The 26369-nt window shown below is 40.0% G+C and overlaps 1 protein-coding gene across 1 annotated transcript; it reads left to right on the top strand.

Moving 5' to 3' along the window:
• MS4A5 (membrane spanning 4-domains A5) lies at positions 1 to 24269 on the top strand. Its single transcript, XM_075547566.1, has 5 exons — positions 1 to 153; positions 7822 to 7950; positions 9448 to 9504; positions 11686 to 11838; positions 24189 to 24269. Exons 1-5 carry the CDS (start codon positions 1 to 3, stop codon positions 24267 to 24269), a joined length of 573 nt encoding a protein of 190 aa, XP_075403681.1.
• The last annotated feature ends 2100 nt before the right edge of the window (positions 24270 to 26369 follow it).

Genomic DNA, 26369 nt, shown 5'->3' with positions numbered 1-26369 from the left:
ATGAATCCAAGCACCACACACGGCCCTGTACTGTTAGTGTTTCCACCAGAGCTCCCCATTACCAAATTGCAGCAAAGTGTTGTAACAGCCATACCTTACAGACCTGGAAATCCCATGTCAAAACTGATCGCTTCGAAACTGAAAATCCTTGGGGTAAGTAAGAGTCAACTCAGTATATATCCTACTGAGGGGGCAGGAGATAGGGAGAAACATCGACTAGGAATTGATTCCAATGTTTCCACTCGGGATATGTGCATCACTTCTCGACACCACCTTTGTACAAGGTTCTGGGTAGAGGAGAAAGCAAGATGAATACACCAAGGTCCTTGGGATCTTTAAGGTCACCAAGTAGAAAACCTGACCTTTGCTGAGATTTTTCTACTCAAGTTTGGAGAAAAAGACATTCGAGTAGTAGTAAAGATAATAATGATCATGTAGAATTTGATAGACAAGCTTCCTACTTAGGTTACTTGGTTCCACAGAAAATTGAGACTGTAGTTTAGTAACATGACATGGTGTTTGATATCTGGGCTTTTGGCAGAAAATCATCTTTATTCTGTAAGTGCCCATTTCACCATTCATTTATGTACTCCATAAATCCTAATGGGCTCTTTTTTAACCGCCAATCTTTATTTTTGACAATGGGGAGAGTCTATATTGAGTTGAAACTGGAAAATTCTATGTTTGAGGCTGTAGTTTAACTAAATTTTCCCTTTCATATCCTCCCTTTGAAGCCATAAAATAAAAAATGACTGTTTATGTGCCTGCATGCACGTGCTAGTGTGTTTTCCTCTAGAACAGTGGTTCTCAACATGTGGGTCACGACCCCTTTGAGGGTTGAATGACCCTTTCGCAGGAGTCACCCAATTCATAACAGGAGCAAAATTCCAGTTATGAAGTAGCAACAAAAATAATGTTATGGTTGGGTGCTACCACAACATGAGGAACTGTATTAAAGAGTCACGGCATTAGGAAGGTTGAGAACCACTGCTCTAGAAGTATAAAGGCAGGAAAAGATTGCCTGCCATCAGCATTAGCTCAAATATAATGAAAAGCAAGCTTTTTCTAAAAGGTTATATTAAAAATATAACCCTTTAGTTCAAATATTTATTGAACTCTGCAAGAAATTATGCTAACGCAGAGGCTTATAGAAATAAATGCAAACTATTCTCTCTCCTTGAAGAGAATAAACCTACAATTTATAAGTGATACAAGGAAAATATTGAGAGTTGTATTTAAAGATGTAGAATTTAAGAAAGCTTATATACGTTGGAGGCGGGGTAAGGGGTAGGGGACACAGAGTAGACAGAGTTACTTTCAGCAAAAAGGAATGAGAAGGTTTCGTGTCAAAGTGTCACTTAAGCTGTACCCTAAAAACACAAACTATACTCACTGTCATGGTGTCAATGCCATCTCATAGTGACCCTATAGGACAGCAGGGAATTGCCCCTGTGAGTTTCTGAGACGGTAACTCTTTATGGGAGTAGAAACTCTTGTCTTTGCCCCTCATAGTAGCTGCGGTTTCAAACTGCTGATCACAGACCAACGCGCAATCTCCATGCCTCCAGGGCTCCTATAAACTAGACTTAGAAGACTTTTTTTTCAATCAGAGAAATAAGGGATCTTGTATGATTTTCTTTATATAAAATCCAGGCGAGATAATCCACTGAGATAGTAACTAGATTAATAGTTCCTTAAGGTTAGGGCAGGGGAGGTTAGGGGTTTGGGGGAGCTAATGATCATGGGGACAAGAATGAAGAAAATGTTCTAAAATTGATTGTGGTGATGACTATCCAACTCATTTCAACATGTTCAAACCTGAGTTATATGGTATGTGAATATACGCCCCCAACCCTGGGGGCTGTCTTTCAACCCCATGGGGCACTGTTCTACGCTGAAACACCTGTATTGCCCTCAGTTGGAATCAACTATACACAGCTGTTTGTTTGTTTGTTTGAACATTTTATTAGGGACTCATACAACTCTTATCAGAATCCATACATACATCAATTGTGTAAAGCACATCCGTACATTCTTTGCCCTCATCATTTTCAAAGCATTTGCTCTCCACTTAAGCCCTTTGAATCAGGTCCTCTTTTTTCCCCTCCCTCCCCGCTCCCCCCTCCCTCATGAGCCCCGATAATTTATAAATTATTACTTTGTCATATCTTTCCCTGTCGGAAGTCTCCCTTCACCCCCTTTTCTATTGTCCATCCCCCAGGGAGGAGGTCACATGTAGATCCTTGTAATCGGTTCCCTCTTTCCAACCCACTCACCCTCTACCCTCCCAGTATCGCCCCTCACACCCCTGGTCCTGAAGGGATCATCTGCCCTGGATTATTGAGGTGAACTTTCAAATAGCAGCTCCTGCGTTGTAAGAGCAGTATTTGTTCGCATGATATTTGAGAAAGCAGAAAGCAGAGGAGACTATGCTCTGCACAATGGAGCTCACTTCCAAGAAGATGCAAAAGAGAAGGGGGCTGGGTTCTCATAGTCTACGTTCTTCTTCGAAATTCAACAAGTGTCTAACAGGCCTTCAAATTTTCCACAAACTTTTTGAAGCATCTTCATAGATGGAGGAAGATTAAAATTATTTCCAACTATGTCTCTACATGTGGGATAGATTTGTTGTTCTTGTTGTTAAGTACCGTCAAGCCAGTTTGGACTCCTAGCTACCCTGGGTACAACAGAGCAAGACATTCCCTGGTCTGTGCCATCCTCATAATTGTTCTTATGGTTGAGCCCATCGATGCAGCAACTGTGTCAATCATTTTGTAGAAGGTCTTCCTCTTGTGCACTGCCAGCTATTTAGCCAAGCAAGAGGTCCATCTCCAGGGACTAGTTTCTCCTGACAATACATCCAAAATATGTGAGAAAAAGTCTCACCATCCTTGCCTCTAAGGAGCGTGCTGGCTGTACTTCTTCTAAGACAGATCTAGTGGTTCTTTTGGCGGCCCATGGTACTGTCAATAGCTTCGCCAGCACCACAATTCAAATTCATCTTCTTCTTCGGTCTTCCTTATTCAATGTCTAATGTTCACATGCATAGGAGGCGATTTAAAATACTATGGCTTGGGTCAGGTACACCTTAATCCTCAAAGTAACCTCCTTGATTTTCAACACTTTAAAGAGGTCTGGTGCAGCAGGTTTACCCAGTGCAATGCATCATTTGATCTCTTGGCTGCTGCTTCCCTAAGTATTGATTGTGCATCCAAGCAAGAAAAAAATCCATGACAACTTCCATCTCTTCTCCGTTTGTCTTGATGTTACCTACTGGTCCAGTTGGGAGGATTTTGGCTTCCTTTACATTGAGTTTTAACCCATACTAAAAGCTTCAATCCTTGATCTTCATCAGCAAGGGATTCAAGACCTCATCACTTTCAGCAATCAAGGTTGTGTCATCGACATATGAAAGGTCATAAATAAACCTTCCTCCAATCCTGATGTCACATCCTTCTTCATGTAATCCAGTTTCTCTGATTATCTGCTCAGTATACAGATTGAATAAATATGACCAGAGAATGCAGCCCTGTCGCACACCTTACTTGATTTTAAACCATGCAGTATGCTTGCTCCTTCACACAGCTCAATTCATGCACGTGGTCCACGTGGGCACAATGGACGGTTCCAGGATTCCCATTCTTCTCAGGGCTAACCACAGTTTGTTCTGGTCCACACAGTCAGATACCCTAGCAGAGCCAATGAAATATAAGTAAACTTCTTTAGCATGTACAAAATCCGTGCCCCTACATTAGCCATAGCAGTGAACATGGAAAGAAAAAGGTCAAGTACTTCTGCTTTGTTAATAGAAATAATAGAAGAGCTTCGGTATTTTTTTGACTGCAGAGGTGGTTGGGCATGAGAGGAAACAAAGGTAAAAGGTGACACTAAGAACTGGAACCTAAGACGATGATGGTGCCAAAACTAGAAACAGACAAGAAGATGCGTTTTAGAACGGAGTAAGCAAATTTTCTTTTTAGATATATAGATAGAAACTTTGTGTGGGGCATTTAGTTGGGGTGTTGGACACGTGCTAAATAGGATGGTCTGGAGTTGAGAAAAAATGTACCATTTAGCTCTCACCTTGTTAAAGATGACAGTTTTTATAGGAGCAAATGAAATTATTCCATCTGAGAAGGTGTATTGAGATGGACTGCTTGTATTTTGCCTTGATTTTGTATCATCGTCTTTATATGAAACTCAGATTAAGTAATCCTACAGAGACAACTGGATCAATAGATTCAAAGGGACATGACAGAGGAGGCTAGCAGGAAATGGGAACTAACAACAAGAACAAGGAAGAAGAAGAAGTGTCCCTGGAATTGATCGTAATTATGGTTGAACTACTGAAATGTATATGTGAATTGCATGTCGGTGAAAGTGTTTAAAAAACTAATTTAAATATAAGTAAACAAATGAAGCATTCTGTGGATATTCTTCCAATGAACATATATTCCATTTCTAATTTTAATACCTATAGGTAGTCTGTATACCTTACAGTTTTATTTTAAGTGTTGTTATTGCCAGGTGCCATTGAGTCACCTTGCATACAACAAAACAAAACACCATCCAGTCCAATGCCATCTTCACAACTGTTATGTGTGAGTCCACTGTTGCAGCCACTGTGTCGATTCACCCTCTTGGGGATCTTCTCTTTGCCACTGGCCTTCCACGTTCCCAAGCATGCTGTCCTGTTCCAGGCAGTGGTCTCTGATAGCGTGCGGGATGAAGTCTCACCATCCTCATTTCTAAGAAGCATGCTGGCTGTACTTCTTCGAAGGAAGATTTGCTGGTTCTTCTGGCACTGCATTGTGCCTTCAATATTCTTTTCCAACAGCGTAATTCAAACTCAGCCATTTTTCTGTGGTCTTCCTCCTTGGAATATGCAGATTCCCTCTGAGCACAATTATTGTTTGTTGTTGTTGTTGTTGTTGTTAGGTGCCATTGAGTCAGTTCTGACCCATAGTGACATTACACACAAAAGGGAACAAACAAACACTGCACTATCCTGACAATTGGTTCTCTGCCTGAACCACTGGTACAGCCACTGTGCGACTCCATCCTCCTGTAGGGCTTCCTCTTTTCCTGCCCTTCCATTTAAACGAGCATGATGTCCTTCTCCAGGGACTGCCCTCTCCCGACATGTCCAAAGTATGTAAGGCGAAGTCTTGCTCTCCTTACCTCAAAGAAACACTCTGCACTTACTTCTTCCAATACAGATCGGCTGGTCCTTTTAGCAGTAGAGAGTACTTTCAACATTCTTCTCCAGCACCACAATTCAAATGCAGCCACTTTTCTACGGTCTGCCTTATTCAGTGTCCAACTTTCATATGCATATGATGCAAAGGAGAATACCATGGCTTGAGTCAGGTGCACCTTAACCCTCAAAGTAACATCCTTGTTTTCCAATTCTCTACAGAGGTCTTGTGCAGCAGATTTACCTAATGCAATACATCTTTTCATCTGACTGCTGCTTCCATGAGCATTGATTGTGGATCCAAAGAATAGCAAATCCTGACAACATCAATCTTTGATCCAGTTATCATGATGTTACCTATTGGTCCAGGTGTTAGAATTTGGTTCTTCCTTACATTGAGGTATATAGTACATACTGAAGGCTACAATCCTTGACCTTCACCAGTCAAGTGTTATTCTTCATCTAAACCAACTGCCCTGACGATTTGCTCAGCATAGAGTAAACAAGTTTGGTGACAGGATACAACCTGGACACACACCTTTCCTGATTTTGAACCAAATACGCATTCCCTTGTTTTATTTGCACAACTTCCTCTTGATCCACGTACAAGTTCCAAATGAGCACACCTGAGTTTTCTGAAATTCTCACTCTTTGCAAGGTTATCCATAACTTTATGACCCACCCAGTGGAGTGACTTTGCATAATCAATAAAACACAAGTAAACAATGTTCTGGTATTCTCTACTGAGATCCAAGATCCATCTAACGCCAGAAATTATGTCCCGCATTCAATGCTGTCTTTGGAAACCAACTTGAATTTCTGGCAGCTTCCTGTCAATGTACTGCTACAGCCACTTTTAAATTATGTTCAGCAAAATTGTACTTTCATGTGATATAAATGGCATTGTTCTATAGCTGAGCACTCTGTTGGGCCACCTTTCTTTGAATAGGCGCAAATATGGATCTCTGTTAATTGTTTGGCCAGGGAGCTGTCTTCCAAGTTTCTTCACATACTAGAGAGTGCGTTCAGCATTGCATCCGTTTGTTGAAACAGTTCCATTCTGATTCTGGAAGTGCTGTTTATCACTTACATCCAGTGTCTCTTCAATCGCCCTTTTCTTTCTTCATGTACGATGTTCTTGATGCCATTCCATAACTTTGCTAGTCTCCAGTCATTAGTGTTTAATATGCCAAATCTGGTCTCTAAAATTAAATGGGATATAGTCAAGGTTTGGTTTTTACTTTTGTGGGTTTTTTGAAATTTTTATTCAGCTTCTTGAATGTAGCATATGAGCAATTTATGGTCTGTTCCACAATTAGCCCCTGGTATTGTTTTGGCTCATCTCATTGACCTTTTCCATCACCTATTCCCACAGATATAGGCAAAATGATATCTGGGTATTTCATTTGGTGAGGTTGATGTGTGCAATCATCATTGACATTGCTGAGAAGATATTTGCAATGAAGATATTGCTTGTCCTCCTGAAAAAAAATTCTATCATACAATCTCCAGCTTCATTTCTATCACCATATTACCCAGCTGCTGATAATTCCTTGTTGTTTCCAACTATCACATTCTAACCACCAGGAATTATTAAATGCATCTGGATTGCATGTGTGATATGAAGAAGTTTGTAGAATTTTGTGTCACTTTGCATAAAATTCCTAAGTCTCCCCTAGCATTTATTACTCTGCTATTTGGTGTTGCAGTACAGAAGCCAGGGGAGGAAAATAAATTAGTTGAAAAGGTAAACATTCATGAGGAGTGTGCTCCATTAAATAATCAACTATACAAAACAAAACGGCCAATACTGATCCAAAAGCAAAGATGAGAAGGCAGGGAGGGTCCAGGAAACTGGATAGCTGGAAATCAGACTGGGAAAGAAAATGGTGAGAATGTTGACAATGCAATAGAACAAGTTATATATGTATATAAAATTGGAATCTAATTTGCTGTGTACATCTTCACATGAAACATTTAAATAAAAAGAATGGCAAGAACCCCACAAAATTCTGAGGATCGATATCTGCAGAAATATTTTTGAGATGGTCTATTTTAGCTTGAGATCGGGTTGGTATAGTGACTTAGAATTCAGTGTGTCTCAAACTTTAACATTCATGTTAATTACTTAGAGGGCTGGTTGAGATACAGATTTCTCAACCTCTTATGGAGATTATATTCAACAGTTACCAACAGATTCCAGCTCATGGTGACTTTGTGTATCTGAGTAAAACTCCACTTGGAGGTGATTTTTTTTAGAAGTAGATCACCAAGTCGTTTCTCCAAAGTGCCTCTGGGTGAACTGGAACCACCAACCTTTCAGAAAGTAGCCAGGTATCGACCTCTTACCAAGTATAGGTTAGGGCCTCAAATTTGGCATTTTTAAACTTATTCCATGTCATGCTGGAGTTGTTAGCTCATGAAGAGAGTTTCAAGAACACTGCTTTAGATCATTTTCTCCACCGCCGATACCAGCTGAAAGGATTTTTAATACTTGGGATCATGATAAGCGACTTCTACTATCCTTCCTTTATGTACAAAACAGATTGCCCAAAGGAGATCCTGTTCAACCAAAGATCTTTCAGGGGAAGGGAACCGTCCACTTCACTTGTCTTTATTTGCAGACTCTTCAGATCCTGTTTGGAATGATGCACTTTTCCTTTGGAGTCATCATGCTTTTCACCTTTGTAGAACCCTACCCACGGTTCCCCTTAATATTTCTCTCAGGATATCCATTCTGGAGCTCCATTTTGGTGAGTATATCAAGAAGCCCAACTTAAAGCCATTGCAAGGCGCTCGGTGATGGGAAGTGTTAGGAACCAGCCATGGAGATGCTAAGGAATACATCATTATAAAGTGAACTAGATTTAGCTGACAGATTGGGGGTGGTGTGTGTACTATGTTTTCAAAAGTCAAAGACAAAAAGAGAAAGGAATCTACTTTTGTTGAACTCATGAGGCATAAGAATTAGTGATATGCTACCTTTAGGGCTTGAAGTTTTTTTTTTATTTTCTCATTCATTCAAATTGAGTCACTACCAGTATGAGCAACAAGAATAGAGCACGGACAATGAGGATCGAAGTTTAATCATGCAAGGATCCTGTCTTCAAAGAGCGCTTAATCTACCCATTGAGAAAAGCAGGTTAAACAGGTAATCTAAAGGCAGTGTGAGATATAACATTGTAGTGGTACAGAAAGTATTTGTGTAAGCAAAGAGGGTGGAGACACAGAAAGGGGTAAGATTTCCCAGGTGTCTCTTCAAGCTGCACAGAAGCATTCATTTCATTATAGCTGATGACTTTCGATAGAAATTAATTTAGGACTCAAGTTGGTGTCAGAGAATGAACAGAGGATTGAACAATTCCCACAGTGTGATGGGTGGTAACAGAGGGCATGGAGAGCACCTCTCTATAGTAAGGAACCTACCAAAATGGAGGGGAGATTTCCCAGAGACATTCCTAGCTCCATCAAGTGATGAAGGATGAGTAGTTCATCAGGAGAAGACATGTAGAGTAAGGGGGTGGTAAGTGGCTAGGTAAATATACTGTTGCATGCCAAGAGAGATTGAAGAACAAAGACCTGAAAGTACAGAAGACGTTCCCAGAAGCTAATATGGGATGGATGGGAGAAATGGGCCTTGTAATCCAGGATAAGGGGCTAGCAGTATTTTTCACATGGATGTGCTATAATCAGAAGCAAAGCTTCCCTTCTGCAGTTAAGTGGTTATGTGGTTTACTTACCTCAATAAAATATTGCAATATTTTGCTGAATTTCCATCATATTAGCTGAAACTCCATTTTATTTTCCCATTTAAGATGATGAATGAATGTGATGGCTAATTGGTACGAGAGTCATTTCTTAAAGTAACGCTGACGTCCAACCTAATTGTTTAGAAGCTGATTTGATATCAGTGTATCACGATAGTTAAGCTAAGGTCATAATAGTTACAAAACAGAGGTAAGAACGTGAAAGCCATAAGGTTAAAGGGGGAAAAAAACCCTCACGTTCAAACCAAACAAAAACTGATGTTTAAAATAAACCGTTCAGGATGAACGCCCATCTGCAGCGCAGTGTTTTTCCAGTCTTCACTGGTGGTCTGCTATGCAGGACAGCTTACCCTTCTCACTGCAGTAAGGATCGTGTGAACTGGGCAGGAAAGCACGTAAAGTCTTTGGGAAGGGATATATTTTGCAAGAACACCTTACTCTCCTCTAAGCATGGCATTCATTTGGGCATTGCTTCTGTTACAGTTCATTAATTCCGGAGCCTTCCTAATTGCATTGAAAAAAAAACACACAGACACTCTGGTGAGTTGCATTTCCACTTTCTTAAAACATTTCTCATTTTGAAATCATGCATTCTAGCCTTGGAGAAGAATTTTGAAAATTCCTGTACCCAAACCAAACCAAACACACTACCATTAAGTTGATTTCAACACATAAAAACCCTACAGGAGAATAGAACAGCCCCTAAAGGATTCAGAGGCTATAAATCTACAAAGAGGTGAAAGTCTCATCTTTCTTCCACAGAGAAATTGGTTGGCTTGAACTGCCGACCTGGTAGTTAGCATCTCAGTGTGGAAACCACTGTGTCACTATAGAATTAGATCACCATAATTCTACAAACGTTCAAGTTAGTGTTCGGACCAATCGATCGCATTTGTTTCCTTTGGGTCATGGCATCAGAAAACATTAATTGGCTTCTCTCTGAAAGAAAACCGAAGAGAATTTTCCAGGCTATCCAGTTTATAATTCCTACTTTATAAATTAAGGCACCGAAGCATAGAGCAGTTGAATGATCTGTCCAAAGTTCTGAGACAATGAATGATACAATGGGTCTCAAGCATTCTGGTCGCTCACCCTTCATTCTTTCTGTAAGTACTTTCAGCACCTATTGTATGTCAGGAGTCCCTTAGCAGTGCACTTTAAGGCTAGACTACTACTCACCCGGAGGTTCCTCAGAAGGGTGGCCATCTGCTTTCGAAGAGGCAGAGCTTTGGAAGCCCTACAGAGCAGTTCCACTCTACCCAGAGCATCACTAAGAAACTGAGATCAAGGTGAGGGCAACAAGAATAACTACTTTCCAGCATTTTGACAGGTACTCGCTTGACTTCTCAAAGAACACTGGCGTCTCAGTGTGCTATGCATTGAGTTGCTAACCACAAGGTTAGTGATTCAAACCAATCAGTCACTGTAGATAAAAGATGTGACTATCTCCTTCTGTAGAGATGTAAAGTCTAAGATACCCACAGGGACAGTTCTACTCTGTCCTACAGGGTCCCTATGCATCAGAATCGACTCGATGGCAATGGGTCAGTGAGCTGAACTCAGATGTGGGCACATTGTAAAGACAACCTAATTAAACAGGACTGAGATATAAATAATACAGGGCTAATTAATGTGAAATTTTAATTTATACGTGTGTAAGTCCAGGTAGACTAGAGAAACAAATTTATGGACATTCGTGTGTGTATAAGAAAGACCTGTGTATACAAGAGCAATTGAGTATTGAGAAAACATCCCAGCACAGCCCAGACGAAGCCCATAAGACCCTATATTAGCCCATATGTTCAACAGCAATCTATAAAGTCCTCTTCAGACTCATGAAACACATGCAATAATGCTGAATGCAGAAAAATCACAGGCCAGTGGGTGGGAAGTCTTGTGGATCCAGTGGCATTGCAAGCATCTAAGCACTGACAGGGGTTTTCACATGGCTTCTCCAGGACCGAGGCTCTGGCTGCTCATTAGAAATGTCTTGCAGGGTGTGAACCTGTGTCCCATCTCTAGCAAGCTATTTATCTCCTTAGCGTCTCTGAATGAGGTCATCAAACTGTGATCGGATTGACAGTCTAAACTCCACTCCTTCACTCTTAAACCTCAAGTTGACAGCAGATTATGTAACTTCCACAATAGGTATATTTAAAAATAGAATACCTTTCAATCTCTTAAACAACAATAGATATGGGCTTTTAACTAATAATAATCAATTTCAGAAAGGGCATCTCCCATAAGTGTGTACTTTTAGAAAGAAAAATTTCAAGGGAATTCAGTATTTGACTAAATGAAAATGTCTTAAGCCAATATGTAAACAGGCTGTAACTTTTGCCAGAGCATCAAATTGCAACGGGACGTGATTATTCCTATGCCCCCAAGGACACCTGTTTTGTTCCTTGCGCATCCCACCAACTACCTCTGGCACAGAATTGGGGGGGGGGGCGCAGGCATGTGCTAAAAGTTATGAAAGTTCACTGGATCCCATCATTCTGTGGCTAAGAAGTCTGAAGCCCAAAGAGGTTAAGCAGCTCACACAAGATCACACATCCATTTGATAGCAATGGTTACATTGGGATTAACATTGATAGCACTGATTACATGAATCACAGTATGCTGTGATTAAAGCCCTGCTCCCCAGATCCCCAGACAATGGTTTTGCTTCCTGGACACCCTGAGCTTGAATGACGCCACTATGTGCTTACTCTCTTTCAGATGATGATGAGCCGAATAATGAATTCTCTTAGTTCCCTGGGAGCGATAGCTGGAGTCGTTCTGCTCTCATTTAGTTTCTTACTAGATCAGCACTACCTCTGTGGCTTTTCTGACCAACTTATGCACTGCCATGCGGTTACCACCTTACTAATTGTAAGTATGTGTGTCTCAATGGGCTCGAACATAAGAACAATTGTGAGGATGGTGCAGAACCAGGCAGTGCTTCCTTCTGGTGTACTAGTGCGGCTATGAGTCAGAACAGACTCCATGGCACCTCACGACAACATGCCGTATCTCTAGGGTGAGGAGGAGAGGGCTCAATCAAAGAAGATGGGTTGGCATCCAATCAACACTAGCTATACATTGTGATAGACACACGCATTATCTTTTATTCACAAACGTTTACTAAATCCGTAATAACTGATAAACAGGCAATGAGGAATAGGAAGAAAACATGTTACAATCTCATCTTTAGAATTCAGAGAAAAGTAGAAGTAAACTATAGATACATGTATATTATAAGAGTGAAATACTAAAAGAACAATATAGGTACACAGTATGGTGACAATTCACAGGCCACAATGTACATCATGGTAATGAATGGAATAATTTTATGATTTTGATTTTTGTTGGCTTTTGGTAGACTGGACTTCTGGTAAATGATGGTAGACTGAAGGCAGGCATTTACCTCTGCTCTTTCCAAAGAGCAGGAATTAAAGAAGAATACAAAGAAGTATGAATTTGCAAGGAGAGAAAAAAATTCTCAAGTCTAGTAAAAGTTGTCATGGAGTCTGGGATGGAACTGTCTAGAATTTGCCAACTATAGCAAGCTTAGCAATTAATAACAAGTGTCATCTGGGATGGAATTGTTTAGAATTTGCAAATTAGAGAAGTTTCTGGGTCAGCCGAAGATTTTATTCTTGGAACACAAACAGATTTTCAACATGAGTTCACATGTAATTGTTAGAAACAGTTTCTTTGTTGTGTTAACTTACATGTATGGTTCCAAAGACTCTTCAGCTAAGGCAGAAGCTTCAATAGTTTGTCTTACTTACTGTGCTTTGGTAACTTTAACAACTTGATGAGTCTTCATACCATCTGTCTTTCAAGTCATAGCTTTTATTTATGTCTGTCATTTGCAACTACTCTCACAAAGACAAACTATAAAAGTGACCCAAGATAAAAGGAGATTCAATTAAGCTGATAGTTAATGTCTCAAAATCAACAACAAAAACTGAAAAATAATACAATAACTTTAATGTGCTGCAACATAAATAAATAAATGGCAACCAAAGATTTATCATGACCATGAAAACACAGGCCAAAGTAAATTTTTCAAATATATAGAAGAGTTTTCTACCTTCAGACATTAATTAAATGGATAATAAATAATGAAACCAGATAGTAAGAAATGATAGCATGCTGAAATACAAGAAGGAACAGAGAACAAAGAATGTAATAACTATATGGACAAATATAAATGAAAGTTTCTGTGTGAAACTAGGTATAATACCACCTACTAGAATTTAAAATTAAAGCGTTTAAAATGCCTGGCAACATTTTAACTTAACATTCAAGTTAAGAAGGGAAAGAATGGAGTAGAAGTGTTTGTTATGGCCTTTCACTTGACTTAAAAAGAGGGTTTGATTAATTTTAGGCCTTGATAATTTGAGTGGTTTTAAATCTAATGATGTAATTAGAAACATGAAATTAAAGATCGTGGGAATGTTTATCAATGTACTCAAAAACAGAAGGTACATTCTTCTAAAACATATTAACAAATATTAGGCATATATTGTGAAATAAAACAAGTACAGACTCAATACCAAGGATTGAAGCCATACAGTGTATGTTCTATATAATCAAACCATAAATCAATGATCAAAAAAATATTTTTTAAAACCCCCTATGCCTGGACAGAGAGAAATATACTTCAAAATAATTATAGAGTCAGGGATAAAAACAATAGCAGAAATCTACAAATATTGACCTTAGGAAAAAAACTTAATGTTTTAAAGACAATCTATAGCCATGAAATAAATATAAAATATGAAAGTGTGAAAAATAATAGTTTAACAATTAATCACAAGGAGTTGGGGAAAGTACAGCAATTTTTAAAATTATAATAAAAGAAATAATAAATCAAAATTTGAGCAGAAATAAAGTATAAAATATGCCTACATTAGCTAGAAAGAACCAACCATTCTTCCAAAAGGCCAATAAAGTTACAAGTTTTTCTACTCTGGTTATGACCCCCAAACCCAAGTTTGATTCCAAGTTGATTCCAACTCATACTGACCCTATAGGACAGAGCAGAACTGCCCCATAAAGCTTCCAAAACTGTAAATCTTTAAAGAAGCTGACGGCCACATCTTTTCTTCCATGTAGTGCCTGCTTATGAGAGAGCAGTTTATCAGGTCAACTTTCCAAGTGAGACTCACTTTGAAATATCAAGATAGGTGAAAAACGAAAGGATCATATAAATAAATGTATACACTTCAGCAATCCCAAGAGTATTCAGCAGTTTCACCTTCGAGCTGTTTCCTAATCCCTACAAAGAACAGGATGCGCATGTCAGAAACCAACCTCAAGCTGCAGGCACTGGATTCTGGGAAAACAAACAAGTAAACTAAAAGCTAAGTGCTGTTCAGAGTTCATCAATGAAGAGGGAGTATCAGTTGGCCTATCCCACCGAAATGTGCTTGTGACGAAAAAATATGCCCGAGAACTGAGGCAAACAGGAGTTAGACCGACCTTCACAATGCCGAAACCCATTCCAGCTATCTGATAAGGAAAAAAAATTACATCATTTTGAGTGAAAGATAACATAATTTTTAATTTAGTTTTTATTTTTTAATCATTTTATCGGGGGCTCATACAACTCTTACCAAAATCCATACATACATCCGTTGTGTCAAGCACATTTGTACATTTGTTGCTATCATCATTCTCGAAACATTTGCTTTCTACTTGAGCCCTTGGTATCAGCTCATTTTCCCCTCCCTTCCCGCTCCCCCATGAAACCTTTGATCATTTACAATTATTATTTTGTCATATCTTACACTGTCTGACATCTCCCTTCACCCACTTTGCTGTTGTCCATCCCCCAGGGAGGAGATTATATGTAGATCCTTGGAATCAGTTCCCCCTTTCCACCCAACCTTCCCTCACCATCTCTGTCTCACCACTCTCACCACTGGTCCTGAGGGGTTTATCCGTCCTGGATTCCCTGTGTTTCCAGTTCCTATCTGTACCAGTGTACATCCTCTGGTCTAGCCAGATTTGTAAGGTAGAATTGGGGTCCTGATAGTGGGAGGGGAGAGAAGGGGGAAGCATTTGGGAACTAGAGGAAAGTTGTATGCTTCATCATTACTACCCTGAGAATTTTAAATTTCTATCATTTTTCATACTCTGAGTACTCTTGGAGAGCTGGTATAACAGTGGGTTCTGAACTGGGCTGCATTTCAAATGTACCAGTCAGCCTGAGCGAGAAAGAAGAGGCCGTCTGCTCCAGTTTAGAACTACGACTGGCTACGGAACTCGAGAGAGCAGGTCCACTCTGTCCTAGAGAATGCTTAAGAGTCTGTATTGCAGCAATGGCAATGGGTTTGGGTTTTGGGTTTATTTTATTTTTGTTTATTACTTGATTATAATAATCATAGTCGTGCCAGAAAGTAGGATTGAATGTGTTTTTTTGGGGGGGAGAAAAAACAAATAACAATCTTAAAGCACCCAGCAGTGATCCAGATGGTGGTGTGATCAGACAGAGAAGTAAAAAACAACTAGGGCTGTTACATTTAGAAAGAAGGGGACAAGGTAGGAAAATATCACCCAGGGACAGACATTCATTAGAAATAATCACATGGAATTTAAAAACTGAATAATCTGAGAGCTGAAACTGAACTCTCAATAGTTAGCAGTATATTAAAAGATCAAAAGATAAAATAAGTAAGGCAGGAAAAGATACAGAATAAAACGCCAAGACTGAAAATCTTGAAGAGAATATAATGATGGGAAACACTAGAAGTAACATTGGGGACAAACAGTACCAAATAAAAAGATGTAATATACATGTAATTTGAGAACCAGAAACCTTTTTATTTTATTTTCAAGAGGAAAAGTAATGAAATGTATGATTTAAACAACAAAAAATGCTGGCTAATAATTTTCTAAAACTGATAGAAGACAAACATAGATTCAAATAGCTCTATAGCTCTGAATCGTAAGCAAGGAGGACAAAAGAAAGAAAACCGTACATAAACATATCACAGTCAAAGTGCTGGGGGAGGGGAAGAAAGGCAGAGGGATCTGAAAAGGCAATGGAGGGGGTGGTGGTGGTGAGAGGAATCCTTGCAGTTAAAAGGATCCAAGGGAAACAGCCACCCAACTTTGAGAGCAGGCTCCATGGAATCCAGAAGTCAGCATCTTGGAAGAGCTGGAATGCAGTGTTGTCCACTTGGAATTCGATGCCTCCTGAGATGTCCTTCCATTATGAAGTTGACATTTAATATATCTGACAACAAATGTCGGAAGGAAGTGCGAATGGCATTGGCAGGCTTGCATGAAAGATACATTATTATTGGAATTATGGGCTATTAGTATAAATACAATTCTACATGAACAGAATTACATTATGTAATTCTCATTATATGTCATTTTTATCTGCAAGTTGTCATATTGACAGAGTTGAATGTCTTGCAAAGTGAATAAAACACAAGTAAATGCCAAATATATATATACATGTATGTATCTGTATCCATATATGTATATATGTGTGTTTAAGTGACACAATGAATGAGAAAATTATAGTGCAATGTCATTAACATTACATGCAAATAAAATTTTTCTGAAGACAATCCAGCAGACTACCCTTCAGTCTGGGTTCAAACTCAATGTAAAGAAAACCAAAAATCCTCAATGGGTAATATCACGTTAAGTGGAGAAATGATTGAAGTTGTCAAGGATTTTGCCTTGCTTGCTACAATCATTGCTCATGGAAGCAGCAGTCAAAAGATCAAATGGCATATCTCATTAAATTATATTGACTGCAGAAGACCTCTTTAAAGCACAGCAAGGTGTTCTTTGAAGACTAAAGTTCACGTTATCCAAACCATGTTTGTTTCAATCACTCCATATGCATGTGGAAGTTGGACATTGCATAAGGAAGACCAGAGAATAATGGATGCACTTGTATTCTAGTGCTCTTGAAGAATATTGAAAGAACATGGACTGGGAACAAACACATCTGTCTTGGAAGAAGTACAGCCCTAATACTCCTTAGAAGCAAATATGGCAAAATTCTGCCTCGTATACTTTGGACCAGTTACCAGGAGAGAGCAGTCCGTGGGAAAGGTCATCATGCTTGGTAACGTAGAAGGGTAGTGAAAAAGAGGAAGAGGATATTAAGATTGATTGACACAATGGTTGCAACAATGGATCAAGCATAACAGTTGTGAGGATGGTGTGCGACTGTGTGGTGTTTTGTTCTTTTTGCACATAGGGTCAATATGAGTCAGAATCAGAAATTATCCATCTACCAACCAATCTATCTATCCAGCCACCAAAATCTATATGTGGCAATTTGTTGTTGCTGTTGTTACCTGCCATTGAGTCAATTCTGACCCTTAAGCACCCTATACGCAACCGAACAAAACACTGCGTGGTCCTACACCATCTTCACAGGTTTTCCTATACCTGTGTACATTGTTGTAGACACTGTGCCGATTTCATCTCATTGAGAGTCTTTCTATTTTTCTCTGCTGCTCCACTGTACCAAGCATGGGGTTCTTCTTTTGTGTTTTATTGATTGCCTCTTTATAAAACTGCCTCTTGGTCTTTATACATGTTCTGCATGAGAATAATGCATTCAAATATATTTGAATTATTGTTAGGTGTGGTCAAGTCAATTTTGGCTAGTTCTCCTGCTTTCATAATTATTATTATAAATAAAGTACTTTACTGGGGACTTTTACTGTTCTTGTAACAACAATCCAAACATCAATTGTACCAAGCACATTTATACATATGTTGCCATTATCATTTTCAAAAAATTTTTTTGTTTGAGTACTTGGTATCAGCTCCTTTTTTGCCACCCACCCTCCCATCCTCATGAACCCCTCATTAATTATATATCATTATTATTAATTAAATTTTTAATATTTTCATATCTTACACCAAAAAAAAAGAAAGATACATTAAAAGGATTTCTTTAGACAGCAGAGAAATTGTACCAAAGGAAGACACAGAAATGCGAGAAGGAATAAAGAGCATTGAAAATGCTAGGTGTGAGAGTCAAATGCCCTGCTCTGAGCTGCACCCTGGGCCTGGAAGCATTCTCACCTCCGCCACCTGCAGAGGTAACACAAATGACTTCAAAGTTAGGTGCCCTGACCCCAGACAACAATCTAGGTAGGCAGAAACTCTGTTCCTCCCAGGACACTTGGCTTTTCTGTTGGGTTCTATAATCTATTGCAATGGGCACACAAAACTCACAGACGACACTCACAATTACAGGAATGTATTAGGGAAGCTAATAGATTTCTTCTGGCCAAGATCAGAAAACATTAAGGATACAGCTATTGATTAACAGCAACACATCTCCTTAGTCAGTAACCAAGTCTCTCTCTCTCTCTGGTGCTCAGTCTCTCAACCACATGGATCTTATGCTTCTGCCTCTGTGGCCGAGGAAGCCTGACTGCTGCTCCACCTCCTAGTCCCTGGCTTCAGGGGCACAGCCCCTCGGCTCCGTCTCACCATGGATCCTTTGATTTGTCCCATGGTGTCTTTGCCATGGCCTCTGGTACCTCTAGCCTTGGCCTATTCCACTTTAGGCAGGGAGCTCTAAGGTGCTCCGCTGGTGATTCTTCTTCCTTGAGGGTCTCTGGAATTCCCTCTCTCTGCCTCCAAGATGGCTCTCCCATACACAGAGCAAAGGGCATTGATGTAGATGTAGTTTTAGTCTTGCAGCTGACCACCCACCCAGGGAAACAAAGGGAAGTGACTAGATTCACACTCTCTAGTAAGGTGGAGATTCAGAATACACCCCATCTTAATCCTGTCCATTAGTGTAACAGAGAAATCACACAGTGAGGCTAGAATTTATAATATATTATTAAAAGGATTATGGCTAGAAGAGCCACATTAAGAAATTTTACTTCACCACAGCCACAACCCAGTCCGGCATCACATAATCATCAATAGACAATAGCCCACGCCAATCAAAACCCCAACTGTGCTACATGAACATCAAAGAACTGCATAGAAACTCATTTTCCATCCACACCAACATACAATCACCAATTAAATATAAAACACAACGCCACAATAGCTCAGAAACAACAGGTAATTTCCGTTCACATGAAGAAACAAAATGTTGTCATTGTTCTGACCCATAGCAAGCTTATGCACAACGAGGCTCTGCATAGTCCTGCTCCCTCCTCACTATGGTTTCCATGTCCGAGCTCATCATTGCAGCCGCCTTGTCAATCTATTCCGTTGAGGGGCTTCCTCTTTTTAGCCGCTGTTAACAAAATACGATGTCCTTTTCCAGGGAGGAGTCTTTCCTGACAACATATCCAGAGTATGTAAGACAAAGTCTTGCCATCCTCGCCTCGAAGGAGCACTCTGGCTGTACTTCTTCTACGACAGTTTGTCCTTTTGGTAATCCATGGTACTTTCAATATTCTTCTCCAACACAATTCAAATGCGTCGATTCACCTTTGATCTTCCTTATTCGATGTCCAACTTTCACGTACATGATGAAAATACCATGGGTTAGGTCAGGCACACTTTAGTCCCAAAGTAACATTTGTGCTTTTCAACTCTCTAAATTTTAGCCTAAAAGGTGTGTGCCTCCAATTTACCTAATGCATCACACCTTCTATCTCTTGACTGCTGCTTCCATGAACATTGATTGCAGATCCAAGGAAGATCGAATCCTTGCAAACATCAACTTTTTTGTATATTTATCATGATGTTACCTGTTAGTCCAGTTGTGAGGATTTGGGTCTGGTTTACATTGTGCTCTAATTCATATTGAAGGCTGCCATCCTTGATCTTCATCAGCAAGTGCTTCAAGTCCTCCTACTTTCAGCATGCAAGGCTGTATCATCCGCATATCACAGATTGTTAATAAGCCTTCCTCCAATCCTGATACCACATTCTTCGTCATATAAGCCAGTTTCTCTGATTATTTTCTCAGCATAAAAAGTGAACAAGTATGATGAGAGGATCCAACCCTGATGCACACCTTTCCTGATTTTAAACCATGTAGTATTCCCTTGTTCTATTTGCACAACTGCTTCTTAATTCCTATACAAGTTCCCAAAGAGCACAATGAAGTGTTCTGGAAATCCCATTCTTCGCATGGCTATACATAGTTTATTTTGGTGCACACAGTCAAATGTCTTTGCAAAATCAATAAAATACAAGTAAACATCTCTCTGGAATTCTCTGTCCTGAACCAATATCTGTCTGACATCAGCAATGATATCCCTTGTTCCATGTCCTCTTCTGAATTCAGTCTGAACCTCTGACAGTTCCCTGTCAATGTACTGCTGCAGCTGTTGGTGGATGATCTTCAATAATATTTTACTTACACACAATATCAATGATATTGTTCTATAGCTGATGCATTCTGCTGGGTCTCCTTTATTTGGAATGGGCACAAATATGGATCTCTTCCAGCCAGTTGACCAAGGAGTTGTCTTCCAAATTTCCTGGCAAAGATGAGTAAATGTTTCATCAGTTTGTCGAAACATTTCATTGGATATTCCATCAATTCCTGAAACCTGATTTTTGGCCAATGAATTCACCACATCTTGAAATTCTTCCTTCAGCATCATTGGTTCTTGCTCATATGCTACCTTCTGAAGTGGTGGGATGTCGACTAGTTCTTTTTGGCACAGTGACTCTGTGTATTCTTTCCATCTTCTCTTGACACTTTCTGCATCATTCAATATTTGACCAATAGAATCTTTCTAGATTGCAACTTGAGGCTTGAATTTTCTTCAACTTTCAGTTTATGATATGCTAAACATGTTCTTCCTTTTTGGTTTTCTGTAATACTTGGCTTTGTTTTCTTGAGCTGTCCTTTTAAATTTTCTATCCAGCTCTACAACATCATCTTTTCCTCCATTTCCTTTAGCTACTCTATGATTAAAAGCAAGTTTCAGAGTCCCTTCTCTATCCACTTTGATGTTTTCTTTCTTTCCTGCCTGTTCCTAGATTCATACTTTGAACATTTCAAATTCCAATCTTTACCATATTTTTGTTTCTCCGTATCTTGAGTTGAGTGGCTCAAACAAGTGGCCAAAATACAGAGCCAGAAGACCTTTCTAAGGGGAAAATAGCGTTGGAGCTACCTGATAATGAATTCAAAAGAATGATATTTAGGTTCTTCAATGAACGGTCACAACTAAAGCTGTGGATGAAAACAAAGGAAACAAACTTTAGAGGAATTAAAGTGACAAACTACGTGAAAAATCATACAAGAGCAAAAACAAATGCCCCCCAAAATAGTAAGAATTCAGAAAAATATAATAATTTCAAAGGACAAAGGAGTAGAATCGAGTCAATGGAAAGGCTAAATTTGTGAACTTAAGACAATACTCAATACTTAGCTGGTAAAAGAACAATCAAAAAGAGAATGGAAAAAGTCAGAAGAAAATCTAAGAATTAGGTGGCAAATCATCAAGAAGATTAGCATGAGATCAGAACTCCAGAACAGGTAGAGACACCCCACCCCAAGCATAGAGAGAGAGAGAGAGAGAGAGAGAGAGAGAGAGAGAGAGAGAGAGAGAGAAAATAGTTGAAGAGTTGGAATAAAACCTCTAACATTGTGTAAGACAAGAAAACTATATATTTTTTCATGACGATGAACAAGTCGCAGACAGAACAGAGCACCAAGACATATAATTAACAAACTTTCCAAATCAAAAGATAAGGAAAGAATCCTGAGAGTTGTTTGGGAAAAATGAAAAGTTACATACAAAGGTGACTGACTCATGGTTTCTCGGCAGAAGTCATACAAGCAAGAAAGCCATAGGATGGTGTATATATAAATTTTCAAAAGGAAAAAAAAGATTGCCAATTAAGATTCATAGAGCCAACACAATTCTCCTTCAAATATGAAGATGAAATTAGGACATTTGCTGATAAAAAGAAATTAAAAGATTTTGTAAGACCCGGCCAGCTTCACAAGGAACTCTAAAGGGAGATCTTCAGATTTTCAGAGGAGCAATGACATACAAGAACTGAGATTCACATACCCGTCAACACCACCCAGAAGGCAACCCAAATAAGCTACTGTTCTTGCTAGGTGCTTCAGGTCATCCATGACTCAGAGAGCCCACGTACAGCAGAGCAAAACACTGCCAAGTCCTGTGCCATCCTCAAGTTGGTTTTTGAGCCCATTGTTAGAACCACTAAGTCAGTCCATCTCAGTGAGTCTTCCTCTTTGTCACTGACCTGCTTAACTCAGGATGATGTCCTTTACACACGCTCATCCCTCCTAACGTGCTTAAACCCACATATGGAAGTATCCAGAGTTAAACAAATCGACAAGACTAATTTGTAGGGAAGTAGAGACATCAATTGGGAAGCAGGGACATCAATTTGTAACACAGATGATCACAAACTATAAAGGGTGAAAAGTATAGTCAGAAACCTTACAAAGGGCGAGAAAAGCAAGCAGCTTTCAAGGACTCGGATGAAGAGAAAAGCAATACACACTTAGAGGGGGGTTGGTACAAAGTGATCAAGGCAAGAAAGGCAGTGAGAGGGATGCAAGGGTTAAAGGCATCAGAGGTAACTGTTGTTATGTAGACAATCCTGCAATGACAGTGACAGACACATGGACAGTAGTTCAGGCTAAGGGGTGTGGGAGAAGAAGTTAGAGATATACCCGTAATTACATACAGGGTTGGCAGAGGATGTTTGTACGTGGGTATTTATTTACCCGGCTGCAACTCTATGAATGTCGTAGAGCATATAGAGGGAACAATTATGAAAACTTCTTAGACATAACTAAACACTTTGAGGGAAGGAGGTCCTGAGCCTGGAGACTCCAGACCACAGTCTTGGGAGGGCACAAAGATCAATCGGCATAACACAGTCCACAAAATAAGATTCTGCAATCTATGTCCTATTTTGGTGAGTAACAAGATCTTTTTAAAAACAGTTTTATTGGCATATAATTAACATGTCATACAATTCAATAGTTCAATCATATTAAGAAGAGTTGCACAAACATCAATGAATAATCAATTTTAGAATATTTTCTTCTTTTTCCCCCCAAAGGTCTTTCTTCTTTTTTTTAAATCATTTTATTAGGGACTCTTACGACTCTTATCACAATCCATATATACGTCAATTGTGTAAAACACATTTGTACATTCGTTGCCCTCATCATTCTCAAAACATTTGCTTTCTACCCAAGCCCCTGGCATCAGGTCCTCATTTTTCCCCTCCCTCCTGAACCCTTGATAATTTATAAATGACTTTTTTGTCATATCTTGCTCTGTCCCACATCTCCCTTCCCTCACTTTTCGGTTGTATGTCGCCCAGGGAGGAGGTCACATGTAGATCCTCTTAACAGCTGTGAGTGGCCATCTAAGGTATAACTACTGCTGTTCCCCTGTCCAGAGAGGAGGGGAGTAAGAATGATGAAAATAAAACTTCATGGGAACAATGAGTCTGATGAGTGAATGGACCAAGCCAAAAACAGTCACCATGAGCCTGCGACCAGAAAGGCTAGAGTGTCCACGCAGCACTTTCGCTGCTCTGACGGGGATTGCGTTAGAAGATCCCGTGTAAGTGGGTAGCAAAAGGTGGAACTAAACTCAAAATCATGAAAGGGAGCAGGCTTGCTCAAATGAAAGACTAGTGGAATCCCTGAGACTGTGACCCTTGATGACCCTTCAGGTGTGGAACTGAACACTCACCCTCCTGCTCAATTTTCAGTCAAACAGTGTACAGGTCTACACGGGGAACATTTACACTTCTATTGGTGATCAAGGGGCAGCATGTATCCACAGAGATCAGGGAAGAAAGAGAAAGGGAAATGGAGACAGTAAAGGTAGGAAGGAAATGGAATGAATGATGTTACATTGAGGAGACTGCAATGAATGAGATGAAACATGATGCATATGAGTTGTAGGAAGTAAAACTGATGATCTGTGCTATCAACCTTCACGTAACTCAATAAAAATTAAAATTTTGTAAATGAATAAATAAAAGTAACATTTTGAATGAAAGAGACAAGTTGTCATATCTGCCCAACTCTCGAAAGAAACCCAGATTCACTGTCAATTCCAACTCACAGAGATGTAGTAAGACAAAGTGGAATGGTTCCTTGAGGTTTCTGAGACTTTCCGTCTTTACAGGAGTAGAGAGCTTCATTTCTCTTCTCTGGAGCAGCTGGTGGGGTCCAATCGCTGCCTTCAGAAAACACGGCTTCTGTGTTAACACCATATGTCTTCAATTTTCTTTTTCTTCTGTTACAGGGGATTTTTATCATGCTGATGGCCTTCACCATTATCGAGTTATTCATTGCTCTGTTTTTCTCAATCTTTGGGGGCCAATAAACCTGAAGTGATTCTGAGAGATGACGCTGAATAGCACTGTCAAAAGAAAGCGGTGCTCTAACGTTGTTTAGAAACGAATGCTGCTTGTGAGGAGAAGCAGACAATCTTCAGGTGGACACCCTTGGAGCACCTGAGGGAGACTCAAGGTGGGGAAGGCGGTTAGAGATATTCCAGCTGATAAAAACACACCTGACTGATTGCAATATTATCTCCTTCTTTCTTTCATCCCTCTGGTCCCATTGGTGCCAACCTCCTCTGTTAGCCATGTCTTCATTCAACTAACGAACAAAAATGTGAGTTATTGTTTCTGTACAAACAGAGAAAGGAACCAAACCCAGGTCCGGGTGGCAGGTCATCTAATTCTTTGGTTGGTGGCATCTCCTGCTAATTCTCCCAAGTGGTTCCACTCAATGACTTCTACTACATCGACACATGGAAAGAGGAGCTGGTTGGCAGTGTGGCTTGGCCCACAACTTTTACATCGATGCTGAATCCTAGAGTCACTTACTACTATGAGAATAGTAGCTATTGAAGTTTTGGAACCGCTAGTGTACTATGTTCCAGGTGCCGTGTTACTCAATCAATCTCACAAATGCCAAAGGCTAGGCCAGTGGTAGAATTCTCATTTGTCATGCAGAAGACCTAGGTTTAATCCCTGGCCAAAGCACCTCATACATAATTACCACCACTCTGTCAGTAGAGGCTTTCACGTGTCCATGATGCTGAACAATTTTCAGTGGAGTTTCCAGACTGAGAAGGAGTAGGAAAAAAGGTCTAGTGATCTACTTCCAAAAGATCAAATAGATTCCAACTCATAATGACTCTGTAGAGTATCTGAGACTATAAATAGTTATGAAACTATAAAATCTCATGTCTTCTTTAAAGTGTCTGGTGAGCTTGAACTGCCAATCTTAGGGTTAGCAAGACCAATGCTCAGCCCACTGTACCGCAAGGGCTTCTGAAAGACCATAGTTATTGAAAACCCTATGGAATACCATTCTACTGTGAAAATACATGGGGTCTACGTGAGTTGAAATTGAACCAATGGCCTTACTGCTAAAATATGACTACCATACTTCAGCACTTTAGATTAGCCATGCAAATAATCACCTAAATATAGCCTTAGGTAGCTGATGAAACAAATAGTTGGAGACGACTACATTCATGCTCCCAAGTGTATGGACTTAATTAATCTTGAATTTATCTGCATGGATGCCTCCTCTCCACTGACCCTTAAAAGTGAAATAAAAAGGTAAATGTCAGTCCTTCAGGCCCATCTTTGGAGAATTTCTAGAGCCCTTCTTGTCCTCGGGGACCCACTACCCACACCTGTTTGCAGGGTGGGGGCTATAAAACTCTTCCACTTAAGGTAGCGTGAAGCTCCCCAGGCAGTCCCCTGGGGTCGTTTTAAAGAAGTGAAACGTCCTGGTTTCACTTCGGCTCTTGTAAGAGTGTGTTAAACCAAAATAATCGGGGCAAAGCCCAAGGTGGCAAAAGCTGCTGATTTTTGTCACCTGATAGCTATCAGAAGTCCGAGACCCAGAGCTGGTCTATCTCACTTAACCTCTCTCCCGGCATATGTGAAAAGCTGGATACATCAGACTGAACTCGCAGGCGCTATCTAACTCAGCTCTTAAGCCCTTGAAGACTCGGTGTCCAGGTAAGAAATCAATTTTCTTTATTTAAATATTTAAGGGTGGTGGTGGTAAAGGAATCCTGGTGCTGCCTTGGGCGGCTATCCACAAGATGAGCCGGTCAAACCCACCAGTTGTGCTGAGGGGGGGTGGAAATGAAGCTGTGTGTTCCCATAAAGATTTAGTCTTGGAAACCCTAATGACCAGCTCTGCCTCACCCTATAGTGTCACCATGAGTCAGAATCTGCTCAATAGCAGTGGGTTTGTATTCTGAGTTTTAAGGGGGGGCTGATAAATGATAAATGTTTTTGGAGCCTGGAAATTGCCACTTTAATCCTAGTATTCTCCAGGTCAGGGTTTCTGATGAGTCCTGGTAATGTGGTGGGAAAGATAAGGCCTCCAAAGATTTACAGTCTCGGAAACCCACCAGGGCAGCTCTATGTCTATGGGACCGACATGGGTCAAA

This window comes from Tenrec ecaudatus, chromosome 4, assembly GCF_050624435.1.
Source record: "Tenrec ecaudatus isolate mTenEca1 chromosome 4, mTenEca1.hap1, whole genome shotgun sequence".
Lineage (NCBI taxonomy): Eukaryota > Metazoa > Chordata > Mammalia > Afrosoricida > Tenrecidae > Tenrec > Tenrec ecaudatus.
Note: the sequence above shows the minus strand (reverse complement) of the source record. Positions and strands in the feature narration are given on the sequence as shown.

Excerpts from the sequence above, each read along its gene's own strand:
- MS4A5 (XM_075547566.1), top strand. The coding sequence starts at position 1 with ATGAATCCAAGCACCACACACGGCCCTGTACTGTTAGTGTTTCCACCA. Across the intron at positions 7,951-9,447 it reads CATTCTGGAGCTCCATTTTG|TTCATTAATTCCGGAGCCTT; the intron begins GTGAGTATATCA and ends CTTCTGTTACAG. Across the intron at positions 9,505-11,685 it reads AAAAACACACAGACACTCTG|ATGATGATGAGCCGAATAAT; the intron begins GTGAGTTGCATT and ends ACTCTCTTTCAG.